Source organism: Psammomys obesus, unplaced genomic scaffold (assembly GCF_907164565.1).
Source record: "Psammomys obesus unplaced genomic scaffold, mPsaObe1.curated_primary_1811, whole genome shotgun sequence".
NCBI lineage: Eukaryota > Metazoa > Chordata > Mammalia > Rodentia > Muridae > Psammomys > Psammomys obesus.
In genome coordinates this window covers 655823-674510 of record NW_026586589.1, presented here as the reverse complement: position 1 = coordinate 674510, position 18688 = coordinate 655823, and the positions used below count along the sequence as shown (strand labels likewise).

Below are 18688 nucleotides of genomic sequence, written 5' to 3'. Positions count from 1 at the left end.
GAGGCTCGGGCATGGGATGCTGTGTCCTTTAGCTTCGCAAGAGCTAGCGTGAGCCCTCCCTATCCCAAAACTCCAGTACCCAACCTCACTGCCATTCACTTGTTTTATAATTTGGGCAAGTCCCCCTATCTCTCAGAGTTCCAGCCCTGCCCCCTGCCCCCTGCCCAAGAACTTCGTGCCACCCTCGAGGGCAGTTGCCCAGCAGGTGGAAGTTATTATTGCGAACAGCACTAAACGCCAAGCATAAAGTAGTGTGGGCACAGTTCCTATGAGGCCCTTAGGTTCAATCTGCACCTCCCCTCCCTCCCACCAAATAACCAAACTAATAAACAGCAATGAGGTATTTGGTTTAGATGGTTCTGCGTTCAAAGCCAGACACAAAGGAACAACTCACGAGGCCCCACCTCTCCCCACCTCAGTTAACAAGGGTTGGGTGAGGGACGGTGTTTACAAAGTTTTAGCTGCTCAGCTGGTAAGGGAGCTTGCAGCAAGCCTGGTGGCCTGAGTGACTCACGTGGTAGAGGGAGAAAAAAAAAAGATTCTCCAAAAGTTGACCTCTGACCTCCACACATGTGCCATGCGCCACACCAACACCCGAATCACATATACACGTGCCACATACAGACTAAACAAATAGGTATGTAAATGTAAATTTAAAAACAAATAACAACAACAACAACAAAAAAGCTAAAATGCTTTATCAGATCCTGTGTGGCCACACGTAGTTTCTTTGAGCCATGTAAAAATGGAAATTAAAAAAGTAGCCGAGCTGTGAGAGTCTGCCATTTTAGATGCTCTGGGATTCACGGCTGACCAACAGTAAGCCCAGAGAAACCTAAGCATTTCTAGCCGTGTTGCTAATGCTTCTCAGATCATACAGCTAAGTCTTTCTGATGAGTCACAGGGGACACACAGTGAGTGCCTGCTATGTGTGTATTGCTGCAGAAACCACACAACCTGAGTATGTACAAGAACACACACACACACCACTTAGGGAGGTAGGCAGTTTGGTTTTCACTTATTAAAACCTGGGTCTTATAAAAACAAAGCAGTTACAGAAAGTCAAATTCAATTTGTAGCTTGAAGAATTCTTTCAAAGGTCTAGAGAGATGACTCAGCAGTTAAGAGCGCTTTCTGCCCTTCTACTAGACGGGGGTGGGGGTGGGGGTGGTGGTGGTTCTACTCCTAGCACTTGCATGGCAGCTGCCCATTATCTCTATCTCCAGTTCTAGGGAACCCAATGCCCTCTTCTGGCCTCTGAGAGTGCTGCACAAATGTAAAGCAGCCAAAACACCCATAAGCAGAAAATAAAAATAAAGAATAAATCTTTTTAAAACATGACTTATTTCAAAACAAGCAGGACTCTCACAACTGTAATGCCTTGTTGGGGTCAAGAGAATCAGGAGTTCAGGCTCATCCTCGGCTACATAGTTCAGGACAGCCCGAAACATGTTAAAATATCTCAAAAAAATTAAAATAAGCAAAAGAGGGTCCAGCAAGATGGTTTGATCAGTGGAGATGCTTGTTGCCAAGCTATTGACCTGGATTTGACCTACATGGGGGAAAGAGAGAACTGACTCTTGTTAGCTGCCCTCTGACCTTCACATATGCACGTGATAAGTGTGTGCGAACACATACACAAAATGTACAATTTTAAGAGAGTATAGTTTGTAGCAGAGCATGGCAGCTCAGATCTGTCATCTCAGAACTTGGGAGGCGGAGGCAAAATAAATGCTGCACGTTTGAAGGCACTTTGTTCTGCACAATGAGTTCCAAGGCAGCCAGGGGTACAAAGCAAAACTGTGTCCCGAAGACAAGGGGGAAGGATACCCGTGAGCTGTTTATATGCTTATACATTTCTTTGGTGCAAGGGGAGCAATGGGACACCTACTTAAATTTGAATTTCTAAGAAACAAAGGTTTCTAAAGTATAAGTGTGTTCCGGATGTTACCTAAGGCACCCAGTCTTAAAAACAGACCTCTGTTTATCTGAAATTTCAGTTTAACCGAGTGTTCTGTATTTTATTTGGCAACCTAGAGGTTGGGCACTGGAGAGAACCTCAGATCACAGGTCTCACGACTTCTAACCTGGGGTGGTGGCACACATTGACACCCTAGCACTCAGGAGGCAAAGGCACAAGAATCATGAGTTGGGAGCCAGCCTGGTCTACACAATGGCACCCTATATTAAAAACAAACAAACAGATAAACACAACTCAGGATTCCCAGGCCACCTCACACTCCTCCCACACATGCAGTTTAACATCTGGCAAAACCCACGTGTCTTTGTGTCCCTGCTGGTCACTGCCCACTACCGTAGAACTCCTCTTATCCATAAGGTAGGGGAAAAAAAGATGTAACTTAAAAGCATCCCTTTGCATCCGATATTCTCTTCCACCACCAGAATTTATTTCTAGAAATGATCCATTGTCCTTACTCTCCCTGAAAGAGGAACCTCAGAAATTTGCCCCCAAATTACGGTTACACAAAACATGGATATGTGTATGGTGAGGGTAGTTAACGCGCCAGATGTAGAGCCAGTAAACTCCTTTTTAAACTACTGCAGTTTGGAGTTAACTTTGTGAGCCCCAAAGCAGGAAACAGGTAGCTTCTGAGTTGGGGTCCAGGGCAAGAATCGTGTTATTCACGAAGAAACTGAGGCCAGGAAGCTAGGGCATTTTGCCAAAGTGGCTCAGCTGATGGCGTATTGACACCAAACAACAGTCCAGATGTCAGCTAAGAACCGAGGAGTTTTGGAATGATATTCCTTAGGTATGAGTCTGAAACTATTTTCTGCCCCGATTTGCCACTTCCCTGTCATGAAGTAGAGGGATTTGCATAAACGTGACGACTTAATGAGAAAACGATGTAGAACAGTGGGCATATGGCAGTATATTCTAGGGAAGCTGTTGTTTTCCTCCTCCAGGACAATTTCCCTATCTACACACACGGCTGAACGGCCCGGAGCCACCAGATGGGGACAGACCCAAGCCAACCATGCAAAGTTCACTCCTGCGCACTCCCGGGGAGGCACCGCCTTCGCGCGCTCTGAACGTCACTTCCGGCGCGAGGGCCGGGCCGGCCGGCTGGGGAGTGCGGGTCTGTTCTGCGCGCGCTGCCAGCCGAGGCTCCTGCCGCCGTGACCCGCGCTCCGCCCGCCGCCGGGCTGGTGAGTGCCCTCGAGCCCGTGCGTGCGCCTAGGGGCCAGAGATAGGGACCGGAGAGGGCGAAGCCGCCGGAAGTGGGCCAGAGGGGCGGGAGACCCCAGGAAATGGGGACACCTGAGGAGGGGGCGAAGACCGGAAGTAGGGACCTTGGATCGCTGTCAGCTGCACGGAGGTCTCTGGGGCTCCGAGAGAGATGGCTTCCTGCCTCCTGTTGTTGTAGGAGAGAGGGAATGCTCCACAGGGAGGTAGCGCCAGGTGGAGAGGATGTCAGGCATTGTGTCCTGTTCCCAGGGCCACCCATCACGTCGTTTCCCCAGGCTGACAGCTACTGCTGAGCCCTTGGGGACCCAACAGGAAGCTGCAGGTGGAGGAGAAAGATGATGAGGCCTGGGTGGGGCTTGACGATATGCTCTGCCTCACTGAGCTTGCCAAACTTCCCCTGATGTTTACTGAGTGCTGTCATAAGCCGGCACTGGGGCTTGTGGTGACCCTGGCAGGCAAGTTCTCTGTTTCCTCCTTTGCAAAGTGGAAACAGTGATGGTTGTGCGCTCGCTCAATAGTTCCAAGATGAAATGTGAAGTTGACCGGGTAGTTCAGTGGTAGAGTGGTGCCTGTCATCCTGGGTTTTATCTCCATCAACACGCAGGAAGAAATAAGAAAAATGGATGGACGGTGCAGAGTTTGAGACAACGCTTAAGCTTGTATGACCTCTTCGCACCAGTCCTCCGTGATGTAAGCTGCACGAGGCAAGGGTTTATTGTTTTCTGCTGTGTCCCTAGCATCCATCAGCACAATGCCTCCCACATACAGGAGGCAGTCAGTAATTCTTTGATAAATGAATGGGTGGGAACTGACTCCGAAGGGTTTCATGTAAACCCCTGTGACACTGAACAGACACTTCTAAAGATAGGTGCGAAGTGCTGTGGAAACCTGGAGGAACTCACCCTGAGGAAGCCAGATGGGCTTCACAGAATAGATGCCATTGCATTTGGGCCTTGAAAAGGATGAATTGTCTGGGTGGTGGCAAACATGGAGAGGAACTTTCATGCAGAGGGTGTTAAGTGTGTGAGGTAGTTCAAGAATGGTGGGTGGGTCATTAGTTCGTCCTCCCTGGCAGGGGAGGGGTGGGAGAGGAAAGAAGAGGGCCTTTGAGGCTATCCTGTGGCACGACAGTCAGTCTCAGGTAGGCAGGGAACTGGCATTCCAGGCGTGGAAACAGCCCAGGATAGATCCTGTGAGGTCAGGATTGTCCCATTCCTTGCTCCGCTTACCTCTGCAAAGTACGTTAAAATAAAGTATTTATGGTGTGGGTCCTCTATGTCTTAATACCTTTTTAGGGGCTACATTCAAGTTAATGAACAAGACCTGGGTATCACACACTGGTTACCCACAGACATGACAAGCATGGGAGATGTGCTAGACGATAGAGCTCACGTCCCGGCAGCTCAGACAGCCTAGAGTAAGTGCAGGCTGACTTCTTCATGTCGCTGTACCCTTTCGTCAGAACTGGTGAATCTTTTATATCAGTGGTTCTCAACCTGTGGGTCATGACCCACAAAGACCATTGGAAAACACAGATGTTGACATTATGATTCCTAATAGTAGCAAAATTACAGTTATGAAGTAGCAACGAAAATAATTTTATGTTTGGGGGGGTCACCACAACATGAGGATCCCAGCGTTAGGAAGGCTGAGAACCATTGCTCTGTATCGTCACTTCCTTACAGTTCATTTTTAAAATTAAAGTCACTTCACTATCACTTGTGTGATGTGTGGGTGCACACAGCATGGCGCAGCTGGGGGTCAGCGGTCAGCCTTGAGTTGGTCTTCTCCCACTTTTACATGGGTTTTGTAAATTCAGTGAAGTTAGTTCCAGGGATTGAACTCAGGTAGCCAGGCTGGAGCTACAAGTAAGCCATCTCACACCCCTAGTTTATCCCTGAGACAACAGAGCAATCCTTTTCAGTAGGAATCAGATCATGTCGAAATCGATCTGCCCCTCTTCACTCAGCACAAAAGTCTGAAGCTCTTACTGACCTACAGTGCCCTGGCCATTACCTCCAATGGGTCTCTGGATCCATCTACTTTTTCCCACCTTGCTTCCTTAACTCTGGCTGCACTGGGTGGGCTTCTTGCTTTTCAGAAAAGCCAGGCATTTTCCACATGCCCCCATCCAACCACATGATGTGTTTGGCTCATCCTGTCTTCTCATCTTTGCTCAGATGTTACCTAGGCGAGCCTTCCCTGACTGCCCTATTTAAAAATGCAAACCTGAGCCCACTCCCTGTTCTTCCTCTTCATGACAGTGGACTGCATATCATGGTTAGGAATTCCTCCTATCTCTACTGGGCTCAATGAAGCAGGGTTTTTCTTGATTTCTGCAACCTCAGTGCCTGGAAAAGAACCTTGTACAGCATGAGTGTTTAATACTTGTTGGGAACCTGTGTGTCATCCAGTCAGGACTTAGGGTGAATGTGTGTGGGTTGGGAGGAGCTGGAGGAACAACACCATTGAGAGGAACCAGAATATGCACAGAGTGAGGATGTCCTCACTACATTTGGAAGCAAGTGCAAGAAGCTGGTGGGGGGAAAAAAAAAGAAGCTGGTGGGGCTAGACGATAGAATTCAAGATATGGAGTGGGCAAGCCTGAGATTTGGAGGGCGTGGCCTGCTTGGTCTCTGGCTGCAGTGGGCCAGAGGGAGTTCAGCCAGGGCATTACAGGTATGTACAAGGACTCTGAGATCGTCCCTGCTCTTGCTGAGCATGCGATGGAAGATCAGCATTCACTCACAGACAAAGGCTTAGGCTCTGCAGCCAGAGAGTGCAAGCAGCTGTCCCGTTTTTCATTCAATAGTGTGTCAGTGCAGGTTTTCCCAAATCAAGCCCTAGGATCCACAGATGGACAGACAGTGTGTGGAGTTTGTTGGAGTGCCTACACCGATAGAGGAATGGAGATGAGAAAGGAAGAGCCTCCAGTCAGTGATGTAGGTCTGGACCCTGGAAAGGAGATTTAGACAGGAAGAGTCCAGCCAGACCAACAGCCCTTGAACCACGGTTGCCTTTTGGAGTTATTTGGTCACTCACTAGAGGGTGTTTGTACAAAGTGTGGCCTTCATTAGATCCATTAGATTCATTAGTGCCACTGAAGGGACAACAGCTGGGCCCCTTCGTTACATTTCCTTAGCAACAGATCTGACACATTCCCACAATCACTATAGCAAATTACATTGTGAAAGGAAAATTCAAGCAAGTTGTACACGGTGTCACTTGTAACCCCAGCACTCTAGAGGCTGAGGCAAGAGGGTAAGCAAGTTTCAGACCACCTTGAGCTATGTTAGTGAGACTGTCTCCCAACAAAACAAACAAAACAGTATGGTTAAAAAAAGAGATCTCTTAAATGTCCAGTTGTTCAGATCTACTTCTTAGAGGTAACTGTTGATAAGATTTTTTTTTTTATCTCCTTTCACACAAATGTGAATTTTTTTAACTGTACTCTCTTCTGGCTTTTTCCTTCATATGTCGGTTCATGAAGATCTGTATCTCTCTGTGTGATGTCAATGTTGGCTGTCTTCCTTGATCAATTAGTTATTGGGGGGGGGGGCATGCTCAGGCCACAGTAGGGAGTGTGTGAGGGAGATCAGAAGACAGCTTGTGTGAGTCAATTCTCTTTTTCCACCATGTGTGTTCAAGCTCACATTGTTAGGCTTGGTGTCTGGTGTCTTTACTTCCTGAGCCATCTTGCTGGCCCTCCACCTTGTATTGTGAGACAGTCTAACAACCTGGAGCTCACTTACTCCACTTGTCTGCCTGGCCAATGGGCCCCAGGGATCCTCCTGTCTCTGCCCCACCCCACCCCGATTCCCCCCGCATAGGAGCGACAGACTCACATGCAGCTATCCCTGGCTTCTATGTAAATAATGGGCACTTTGCTGGCTGAACCATCTCTCCAGCCTAGTTTTGAATTTCCGTATTGACAAACTGCTCTCTGGAAAGATTCTGTTTATATTCTGACCAGTATTTTAGAGAACCTGTTTGTTTGTCTGTTGTTGTTTAAACAGGGTTTGAATCTCAAAGTTGTTAACATTCACATTTCTGTAACAACAAGTCAAGCCTCTATTAAGAGCCTTCCAAGGAAGGTGTAGTGTTTAGCTGTTGGATTTGACTTAGGTATGTGATTCAGGTCACAGTCATTCCTCCTTGGGGCTCACCTCCCTGAGGTAACTTAGAAAAAACCCTCAGCACCTTCCCCCCATTTGCTGCTCCTGGTGTCCCATGTAATCAGTGCTTCACCTTTAAAACTTACTTGCACACACATACATGTAAGTTTATGAATATGCACATACCAAGTTTCTGGAGAGGACAGAAGACCAATGGGGTTAATTCTCTCTCTTAATCTTTCTGTGAGATCTCAGGATCAGACTTGGGCAATCATTAGGTTCATGTGGTAAAAGTTATCTGTTGAACCATTAACAGAAGGCCCATGATGTGCTTTTAAAAAAAAAAAAAAGAAAGAAAAAAACAGTTTCTCTGTATAGCCCTTGTGGTCCTGGACTCTGTAGACCAGGCTGGCCTCATCTAGATCCACCCGCCTCTGCCTCCTAAGTGCTGGGATTAAAGGAGTACGCCACCACCATTGGCTGCACGCTGCACTTTCTTAACCTCACTTGTGGCCTGTGTTGTCAGCAGGGACCCTGATAGCTAATGTCAGAAGAAAGTGACTCACTGAGAACCAGCCCCTCTGTGGCCTCACTCTCCGAAAATGAGCTGCCACTTCCTCCGCCCGAACCTCCCAGCTATGTGTGCTCCCTGACGGAAGACTTGGTCTCCAAAGCCAGAGAAGAGCTTCAGGAGAAGCCCGAGTGGAGACTCCGGGATGTGCAGGCCCTTCGAGATATGGTGCGGAAGGAGTACCCGTACCTGAGCACGTCGCTGGATGATGCCTTCCTATTGCGCTTCCTGCGGGCTCGAAAGTTCGATTATGACCGGGCCCTGCAGCTGCTGGTCAACTACCATGGCTGCAGGCGGAGCTGGCCAGAGGTCTTCAGCAACCTGAGACCCTCGGCCCTGAAAGACGTTCTCAACTCCGGATTCCTCACGGTGCTGCCCCACACCGACCCCAGAGGCTGCCATGTTCTCTGCATCCGACCAGGTACTAGGGGGATGTGTGGTCTCTGAGATTGGTCTGACCTTCACTCTGTTTTCTCTCATAGTTCCTCCCACTTCCTTGTTTTAGTGAAGTTCTTTTCTTGTTTGGTTTTGGCTTTTTAAAACAGTCCAGGCTGATCTCAGACTCACTATGCATCAGAGGATAATCTTGAACTCCTGACCCTCTTGCCTCTACTTCCTGAGTACTAAGATTTTAAGCATAAGCTACCATGGCTGGTCTTAAAGCTCTTTTGACTACAGATAGTAAAACCTTCCTCAGACTACCTGAGGACCACAAGGAAGACTTGACCAAATCAGGTAGAAACAGCTCCAAAGATGCTGCCACTCTGACCAGGAACTCGACCCCAGAGCATAGAACCCTAGCACTGTTTGTGCTTGGCACCGGTAGCTTCGCCATGCTTTTCCTCCTCAAGTTAAATCTGGCCCCTCTCAGTCTTCAGGCTCACCTGGCCACCCAGTGAACTTCTGTCATTGCAAACCCAGGTTTCCAAAGGAGAGACTGCAGTGGGCTGAGGAATCTGCTCTTGGTCATGGGATGCAAACATGCTTGCCAAGCCCCTCCCAGCATCTGCCCTGAGCGAATTGAGTACAGATAGAAGTGAGGTAGTGTGGGCTGCACAAAAGCCTGGAAAGTGCCTATTCTGTGCCTTCCTCCCCTCACCCCTCCTTTCCTCTGTTGGGTTAAACCCTGACAAGATTCACTTTATTTTTGCAGTGTTGGGAATGGAACCCTGGCCTGCACCAGCTGTTTAGGAGCTGTGCCACTGAGCTATGATCAGAACCCCTTGACTTCATATGCTCCTTGGTGTAGCTTACTTTTAAAAAAAAAAAAAAAAAAGTGTATCTCTCCCTCTCCCTCCCTCTCTCTCCTTTTCTTTCTTTCTTTTTTTTTTTTTTTTTTTAGATGAAGTTTCTATGTAGCCCTGTCTGTCCTGAACTTGCTATTTAGAGCAGGCATACCTCAAACTCACAGAGATCCACCTGCCTCTGCCCCCAGTGCTGGAAAAGGTATGTGTCCAACTTAAAACAACAAAACCATGTCTTTTTAATATTACACAAAGAACTATGGTAGACTCAAAGATAAATAAACATTATCACATCTGTTTATTCTACCTTCTAGTCTGTTGACTTTACTATTCAAACAGTAGAGAGGAGATGGCAGCTTAGGTATCAGGAAAGATAATGAAAACACATTTCTGTTCCTGCCATGTTGGCTCTTCTCAGATCTTTGGCACAGTCGTCTGTAGCCAGGGAAGCTCCCCACAGACAGCATTTAAAACTGTAACCCTAGGAGAAGCTAATAAAAGGGAAAAAATTAGAAATGTTTTAGCTAGTGAATGGAGGGTGCAGGAACTCCAGCCTTCTGATTCCTAGTTCTGTCTCCTGGGCACCAGGTGCAATTGAAGAAAAAGCCTTCATTCCTCTCGCAGCCCCTCATTGCAGCGCCCATAAAGAATGAGAGTTAGATTACAGCATTCCTCCTAAGCAGGCCAGGAAGTGAGCCAGTGCTGGCAGCCCTCTGTCTGAAGGAGTGTCACCAAATGGCCACCTCCACATGTTTCCCTCTGCCTGGATGCCTCACATCATGTTTCCTTCTAGCCTTTTACCAAACTGTCTCTGCAGTCTAGACCATTCTCTTCACCCTGCACCACATGTCACACATAGCTGGAGCTGCTTTACCTGCTGTGCTAGGCATTTTCTGAAATTAGGTGTTTATTTTAAAATAAGCAGTGAAGATTTCTGAGCACCAGGAGACCTAGAAACCAGCCAGCAAGCTTTTTCCTGCTACTGTTAGCTCAGCTCATAGAAGCATTATCAGATGGCACCATGCTGGCTGCTCCTCCTCCTGGCACGTGGCTGCACTTGTGACATGAATATTGTCCTCCAGTTTGGATGAGATCTGGATCCCTCCCTGCTGACCCAGCTTCTTAGGAGGAAGCATACCTACGAACTTGTGTTCCTAACTGGGATTTACATTGCCTTTTTCTAAGCTCTTGAAGTGTATGTGATTGAAAAGATGATATGCACTTGTATGGCAGCAGGCTTAATTCATGTGAACATTATTCACCCAGTTTGGCCAAAATTTGCATAGGGCCAGTGAGATGGCTCAGCAGGTAAAATCACTTGCCCCATAAGCCTAGAATCCAAATAAAAGGGGAGAGTGACAATCCAAGATTGTCTTCTGACCTCCAAACATGCTCTTTCTTACATAAGTCTCCTCACACATAATTGGGTACATGTATCATATATACATACTCAAAAATATTTTTAAAAAGAAAATAATTTTATGCATATTGCATATCCTGTTGCTAGCAAGATGAAATTTTAATGTATTCTTTTTATGATTTCATATATATCATTACTTTGATCATAATCCCCATTATTCTTTATCACCCTTCCCTCTGAATCTCCAAGCCCCTTCTTATTTCCAAGAAGCCCTCAGTGTTTGTGCCTCAGCCCCTTGCAGGGAATGGGCGAGTCGGAATGGCACACACTGCATTTTAGTAGGGTTGCTTGCATGAGCATAGATCGGGGATTATTTACCTGAGCAAGGGGATATTATGAGTAGCCATACCACTGAGGACTAGGACCCCCTCCCCCAGCATTTAGGGGTCTCATGTAGCCCAGGCTGACCTTCAGCTTTCTGTGTAGCTGAAGAAGACCTGAACTCCTGTTCTAACTATCACCACCTCCCAAGTGCTGGGAGTGCAGGTGTGAGCCACAGCACCTGACTAAGCTTTGTCTTTCTACAGGACATAAGATCTTGGTTAAGATTTTCTTGAGAATAGCAGTTACCAGTTGGGCATGGTGGCCCATGCCTATTATCCCAACCCTCATGAGGATTGCTGAAAGTTCAAGACCAGCCTTGGACACAGAGTAAGACTCTGTCTCGACCCTTTCACCCCTGCCAAAAAAAAAAAAAAAAGTGAAAAAAGAATAGTGATTAACTGTCAAAAATACCATTGCCATTCTTTTATCCTTTTTCCAAAGAGAGGAATCATTAAACATGCAAATATTAATGAAGCGTACATCCTGCAAGGAGGAATTTGAGGAAGGACTTTATGGAACACAGCCGTGCTTCCTCCTGTAACACCTCTGGAGGTGTGTGTGAGTTAGGACCCTCACTTTAGATGGCAAAGGACTAAAAGCCAGCTTCAACCAACTGAACTCCTTTACTTGGGTGACATCTGGATTGTTAGACTTGAGGGGACAGAACGGGAGAAGTGACTCTGCCAGCCATGGCTTGTGCGTCATTCTCAGGCCACCTCTGGCCTCATGGGTATCTGGGCCTCAGATTCACAGCTTCACAGCTATGAGAGGGAGGAAGAGATCTTCTCTTTCCCAAGAACCACACCCTAGATGGCATCTGGCTCAGTGTGACCTGGCTCAGACCACAGGCTCTGGCTAGGATGTCATACCAGACTGTCCAGCCAATCCTCATCTCTTACCCTCCCTGGAGTCATCAGTCAAGCCAGTTCTGTGCAACCTGTGTGACCAGAATGGAAAACTGGGGTGGTGGTGTGATAGTACTTGATGGCAGGAAGCAGAGGTGGCCGAGAAGGCAGGTAGCCTACCTGTTTACTTAAGAGACAGAGGCTCAGAGTACTGAAGCATGTTGCCCAAAGTCACACAGCTAGTCAGAGGCCAGCATGTCTGACTTCAGAGCTTATGCTTTTAACCTCAACACTCAGTGGTGGTTTCATCTCCAGATGTTTCATCTCTGCTGGGCTTGGGAGGTTACGAAACATCAGCTGCTGGGCAGGATTATTGTGACAAGAATATCTTTCATTGTAAGGCCAAGGTTTTAGAAGATGTATCTTTCTCTGCATAGATGTTTATATTCATTCTATAACGCGGTCTATCTCTTGTGACCTCAGACAGATGGATACCGAGCAACTACCCAATTACCGAGAACATCCGAGCCATTTATTTGACATTAGAAAAACTCATTCAGTCCGAGGAGACCCAAGTGAACGGAATTGTAATTCTCGCTGACTACAAAGGAGTGAGCTTATCTAAAGCATCTCATTTTGGTCCTTTTATAGCCAAGAAGGTGATTGGCATCCTTCAGGTATGGCTCCTGTTCACCACGTACCCCTAGCTGTGGTTCTTTGCTTTCCACCACAGCCCTGTCCCCTTACTGTCGTCTTATGGAGGATTACACAGACCCCACTTCCCACCATCAGTGGGAATAATCTTCAGTCCTTCTTGTCACTTCTCCACAGGTACCTGCAGAAGGTACCTCTTATCTGTGTGCTTCAATGCCGCTGTCATTGCAGTTCGGTCCTTCAGGGAACACACTGAGGCAGACAAGAACTTGTTTTCCTTTTTGATAGGTGGGGCAGCTGAGGGCTTGAGAAGTAGCCTGCTCATCCCACAGCTACAAGAGGTTGAGCTCTTGCTTACTGGCCTGCCCCTTGAGTGCTGCCTCTTGTGAGCTTTGAGGTGCCAATGGTGCAAGTGCCTGTTACTGGCTTCCACAGATGTCCAAGTCCCCACTGTGAATCAACTTACATAAACAGACCACTTCCACATTGGTCATCATTTTATTTGGCTTTTGAGAAGAATCTCTTATAGTCAAGGCTGGCCTCAATTTGATTTGTAGCCAAAGACTGACCTAATCCTCCTCCACCAGGCATAGCTCCATCATTGTTAATTTGAAAGTCTTGATTTTCCTTAGCTTCTACTATTTTTATTTTCTTGTGCTATGAACAGAACTCAGGACCTCCTGTATGCTAGGCAACCACTCAACCACTGAGCTACCTCCCTGGTTCTACCTTTCTTTTTTTAATTATTTTACATATATGGATGTATGTATATCTATGTGTATGCCTAGTGTCTGAGGAAGCCAGAAGAAAGTGTCAGATTTCCTAAGATTAGAATTACAGACAGTTGTCAGTTGACAAATGGCTGCTGGAAATCAAACCCAGGTTCTCTGGAAGAGCAGTCAGTGCTCTTAACTGCTGAGCTATTTTCCCAGCTCCTAGTAATGGCTACTGCTGAATAACACATACATACAGTGTTGGGGTTGAGTCTGTATCTCTATTTCTCTACTAATGTAAGATCACCAAGAAAGGACCAGAATTCCAGGATTAAATTAGTTTGGGAACTATGTGACTTAATGTGTCCCTTTCTTGTGAATTTCACTGCAAACATCAGTGTACTGAGACAGGGTTTCCCCAAGTGGCCCTGGCTATCCTTGAAATTACTCTGTATATTAGTTACTTTTTTTGTAGCTGTGATAAAACACCATGACCAAGGCAGCTTATAGGAAAATAAGTTTATTTTGCACATAGTTCCAGAGAAATGAGTCCATCGCGGCAGGGAAGCATGGCATCAAGAGTCAGGCACGGTGGCAGGACAGGAGGCTGAAAGCAGACTTCTTCACTAGCAGCACAAAGCAGAGAACACCCAAAATACTGTGAGGCTGTATGCTTTTAAAGCCCATGCCCAGGGCCCTGCCTCCTCCAGGGGGTCACGCCTCAGCTTCCCAAACAGTGCCACCAAGTGGGACCAAGTGTTCAAATGCCCAAGCCTTGGGGGGACAGCTCATGCAAGCCACCATACTAACCAGACAGGCCTTGAACTCAAAATCCTCCTACCTCAGCTTCCTGTGGCTACAGGTCTGCACCACTAGATTCATGTAAAGAAACCTGTTTGACTCTGCATGCCTCTGGCTCATATGTTTCCCAAGCAGCCCTGCCTCATATCATATGTGGTGTACCTTGGGAAGTACAGTGGCACAGCTCTGACCTGGAAGGCCTATTGTTTTACAACTCTTTCTCTGCACACTTGGGCTGTTGTTTGCTGCTATAGGAGGGCTCCCTACCTCTTTGCTAGCCCTTCGGACCCAGACTTTCTCAAAACTTGTCTTCCTGTTTGTTCACACCATGGCTGGCTCTGAGGAGGCTGTGAGAGTCAGGCAGGACTGGGGCTGGACTTTTTATGGTTTAGATGGGGAGGGCAGCTGCGGAGGGGACAGTTTGCAAATATTACAGATGTTCTAACATGGTGTCCCTCCCACCCACAGGATGGCTTCCCCATTCGGATAAAAGCAGTCCACATAGTGAACGAACCTCGAATATTTAAAGGCATTTTTGCCATCATAAAACCATTTCTGAAGGAAAAAATAGCAAACAGGGTGAGTGATGTTCTTTGAACTTGATACTTTAAGAAATCTCCCTTGATTTTTTTTTTTCCTCCCTTGATTTGTGACGCCTAGGACATCATTTTTGTTTGGGAACTAACCTGGAAAGTACAGACATGATCCATCCTTTTCATGAGGGGAAAATGGAATCAGTGAGAATACACAGTCTGCCAATAGCAAGAACAGGATTGGGTGCTGGGTTTACAACAGGACCTCAGGCAGCCCAGGCTGAAGGTGGGATTTTTTATCGTCAGCTGCCTCTCTGCTCTGCTTAGACTTCCTGGTCTCCTGGCTTATGCATTGTGAACCAACATTGCATTTTATGTTTAAGAGGGTCTAGGGAAGGGAAGAAATGGGTAACCAAGCAGATGGATCATCGTTGACTCAGAGCTTCATGTGTGCCAAATACTTTACCATTGACTTACACAGCCAGCCTTAGATGCCATGTTTAAAAGAGGGGCCTCCTTTCTGACCCCTCTTCTTTTCATCTTCCTCAGGGCCACTGATGGAAATGTGATAATAGCATTTTTATTCTCCTTCCCTCTACCCAGAGACATTAAGATTTCTCCATCGTGCTCTTATGTTTTTAAAGATCTTTTCATTTGCAGTGTATGGGGTAGGGTGGCATGGGGTGGGGGAGCGTGTGTATGCAATACCCAAGGAGGCCAGAAGAGAGCATCAACTCCCCCCAGAATCAGTTACAGACCTGTTGTGAGCTGGCTGATGTGGGTGCTGTGAACTGAACTTAGGTCGTCTGGAAGAGCAGAAAGTGCTTAAAGTGCTTTTAATTTCTGAGCTATCTCTCCAGTCCAGTTCCATATCTTTTCAAAACAAAAGCATACAGAGCCAGGTGGTGGTGGAACAGGCCTTTAACAGGCCTTTAATCCCATTACTCAGAAGGAAGAGGCAGGTGGATCTCTATACGAGTTCAAGGCCAGCCTGGTCTACAAAGCGAGTCCAGGACAGCCAGCGCTACACAATGAAACTCTGTCTCAAAAAACCTAAGAAGAAGAAGAAGAAAAGGAGGAGGAGGAGGAGGACATAAACAGAGCTAAAACTTTAGATCTAGATTCCCAGGCCCTTCCTATTAACAGAGCGGAGTGGAGCATGGTATGAGTGTAAAGATCCTCAGTCATTCTGTGCAGTTAAGACTTGAGCACTACTGGTTGGGTATGAATCCATGTTGGTTCCTGTCCTACCTTTCTGCTGCTGTCATAAAACACCCAAGAGCCACTTAAGGAACAAAGGGGTTTACTTTGGCTCACAGTGAGGAAGTAAAGACAGCAATGAAGATAATCTCCACAGGCATGCCCAGAGGCCTGTCAACCAAGTGATTCTGCCACTTTGACGATTAACAGTACCTATCACAATTCCTAAAGACTATTTGCATTTTACCATGCAGCCTTTGGAGAGATTTTTTCCATCTTTGAAATTGTGTTATTTGTGGTCCACAATGCTGTTCATTTGCTCCCTTCTGTGCTGACACATTCAAAAGTATAATCGATCAACTTCTCCATGAAACATGGGAAGAACAGGCCCAAATTCCTGCCCAAAGATTCTCACTCTGGAAAGACACACAGAGAGTGGATTAATTGTGTAATGAAGGGGTTGTGCACTCACTAGGGTAGTGAAAGCTGGTGCCATTGAGACTTGTGAGGTGAGGGAGTAAGTCATACAGTTGGGAGACCAACACAGTATGATGTTGAAGCGCAGGAGGGGTGCCCAGCATGCTGGGTGAGCAGGTAGGAAGCTGGCGTGGCTGGAGCTGAGTAATGGAGAAAATGGTTGAAGCCTGAAAAACTAAAGCGCCAGTATGTAACAGGCCTTGTGGGCCTGTGAGGTGGGAACATCAGAAGACTATAAATATTGTGACATTACCTGAGCCACACTGAAAGGAGGGGACTGTACTAAGACAAAGCTAGAAATTGAGAGGCCAGGCAGGAGACAGATGGAGCTCGGAGAAATGATGGTGGCACAGGACTGGTAGGGGGGAGTGAAGTCACATCATGGCTGTAGTGGGGGTCCACTCAGTGGAATGTGGAAGAGGATACAGTCCCGGCTCCTGGGGCTGAGGAAATTTCTTCACTGAGAGCATATTTATTTGAGCACCCATCACAGGGAGATTGTTTCATTACTGATTCCCCTGCACATATTTGTCTGTGCTTAAAGAAAATTTTTATAGCCAGACGTGATGGTGCACGCCTATAATCTCAGCACCCAAGGAGGCAGAGGCAGAATATGTGTATGTTTGAGGCCAGCCTGGTCTACCAAGAGAGTCCAGGACAGCCAAGGCTGCTCGAAAAGCAAACAACAACAAAAATTATTAGTGTCTTAGGTTTCTGTTACTGTGATAAGCCCATAACCAAAAGGATCTTGGGAGGAAAGAGTATCTGGCTTTACTTATCTCTGCTCTCAGTGCACTGAGGGAAGCCAAGGCAGGAACCTGGAGGGAAGAACTAAGACAGACTCTGGAGGAATACTGCTTACTGGATTGTTCCTCAGGCTTGCCCTGTTTGCTATTTTATATACCCAGAACCACCTTCCCAGGGATGGCAATGCCTGCAGTGGTTTGAGCCTTCCCACATTAGTCATCAATCAGGAAAATGTCCCATGGGCCAATCTGATGGGAGTATTTTCTCAATTGAGGTTCTCCCTTCTCAGATGATTCTAGGTTGTATCAAGTTGACAAAATAACAACTTATCAGCACAATTAGCAATATTAATACACAATAATCAGTTTCTTTATGGCATTTTCATTCCCTGTTACTCTCTTGTCCTCCTCACTCCCACTGAGCCTTTTCCTCATGTCTTTTTTGTCTGTTTTGGTGACCCAAGAGTTTGTTTAGGGTTACTTACAATGTCATGAATATGAGCTCTTATCAGTGGCGGTGACACTGAAGAAAATGTCTCCCCCCTCCCCTAGCAACCATTAACTGCTTATAGAGCCTCAGGAAGGAGTGGTCCTCATGCTCCCCCATCCCCATAATGGAATGTTGAAGGGCTATTTGTGCCCATGATCACAGCTGCTGAGTCTGCTTTTTACAATGTTCTGTTTTAGTTCTTCCTCCATGGGTCTGACCTGAACTCTCTCCACACAAACCTTCCAAGGAATATCCTCCCCAAGGAGTATGGGGGCACAGCTGGAGAGCTGGACACTGCTACCTGGAACGCAGTGCTGCTGGCCTCAGAGGATGATTTTGTAAAAGAGTTCTGCCAGCCTGTGCCTGCCTGCGATAGTCTCCTGGGGCAGCCCTTGCCAACTGAAGGGCTGATCTCAGATGCACAGTGTGATGATTCCATGCGAGCCGTCAAGTCCCAGCTCTACTCCTGCTATTAGCACTCTGCTGGGAGAGTCACCCTGCACAATCCCTTCCTTAGAAATGCACACGGCCTAAGATGCGAAGGCCTCAGTCTCGCTCCATCATTATACAGCAGCACGGAGCTGCCTATAGAGATTCAAGGGCAAGCCCATCGCAGGCAGACCTTTGACTACCCGGGTTATTCCAGGGAGGATATGGAAATTGCCCTGGTGATTCCCAAATGTTTGGACCTGTTAGTCTGGAAGCTCTATCTGTTTCTTATGCATCTTGGAAGCAACCAGAGTCAAAGTCACTCTGAAGTGACCAGAAGACAACCTGATTGAAGCAATTTGGAACACTGAAGCAATTTGGTCATAACTCTGAAGAAATTGCCAATCCTGAAAGGTGGCCACATATGGGACTTTTGAGTCTCTTTCTCATAAGCCCTAGGTGTTGACCGCTGTTGCACATCATCAGCAAAGTTAAAGGTTCAGGACCTAGTTGTCCTTGGCTGGGCCTGGAAAGCACTGTTAACTGAACAGTAGAAATAACAGGACACGGGCAGTTCTTAATGATCAAATTTGGAAGCCAGAGGCTTCCAGGATTGAATTTTGCAATAGAAACTTCTCAGACCCATAAAGCCTTAGCTCTGGTTCTCTATGGAATCATACAGGTCAACATAAAATACTGGATTCTAGTACTGTATGGCTAAAAGCATTTGGACTAGGAGTCAGTGTGACTGGATAAGACAGAAATCTCAGCTTACTATTTCTGAAGTGAGGCTAAATGGAATGAGGGCCTTTGGGGGTGCTAAAATCATTAGGTTTTTTCTTGGGGTCTTATATAGATATATATATATATATATATATATATATGCGCCTTATGTAAAGGAGTATCACCATTTGGCCC

The 18688-nt window shown here is 46.7% G+C and overlaps 1 protein-coding gene across 3 annotated transcripts; it reads left to right on the top strand.

The window, feature by feature from the left end:
- Nucleotides 1–3087: 3087 nt before the first annotated feature.
- On the top strand, nucleotides 3088–18419 carry Ttpal (alpha tocopherol transfer protein like). Of its 3 annotated transcripts, none has more exons than XM_055602267.1 (5): nucleotides 3088–3168; nucleotides 7853–8315; nucleotides 12211–12404; nucleotides 14364–14474; nucleotides 17539–18419. In XM_055602267.1, the coding sequence occupies exons 2-5, from the start codon at nucleotides 7868–7870 to the stop codon at nucleotides 17815–17817; spliced, it is 1032 nt and encodes a 343-aa protein (XP_055458242.1). In that variant the 5' UTR covers nucleotides 3088–3168; nucleotides 7853–7867; the 3' UTR covers nucleotides 17818–18419. The 3 variants fall into 3 exon arrangements, with proteins under 3 accessions (XP_055458242.1, XP_055458241.1, XP_055458243.1); XM_055602266.1 differs by having other exon boundaries at nucleotides 7850–8315; XM_055602268.1 differs by lacking the exon at nucleotides 3088–3168 and adding an exon at nucleotides 4089–4625.
- Nucleotides 18420–18688: the final 269 nt, after the last annotated feature.

What these genes read in the sequence shown, in the direction of transcription:
- Ttpal (XM_055602267.1), top strand. Translation starts at nt 7,868, where the DNA reads ATGTCAGAAGAAAGTGACTCACTGAGAACCAGCCCCTCTGTGGCCTCA. An exon ending in TGTTCTCTGCATCCGACCAG is followed by an intron (nt 8,316 to 12,210) that starts GTACTAGGGGGA and finishes TTGTGACCTCAG; the next exon opens with ACAGATGGATACCGAGCAAC. An exon ending in AGGTGATTGGCATCCTTCAG is followed by an intron (nt 12,405 to 14,363) that starts GTATGGCTCCTG and finishes TCCCACCCACAG; the next exon opens with GATGGCTTCCCCATTCGGAT.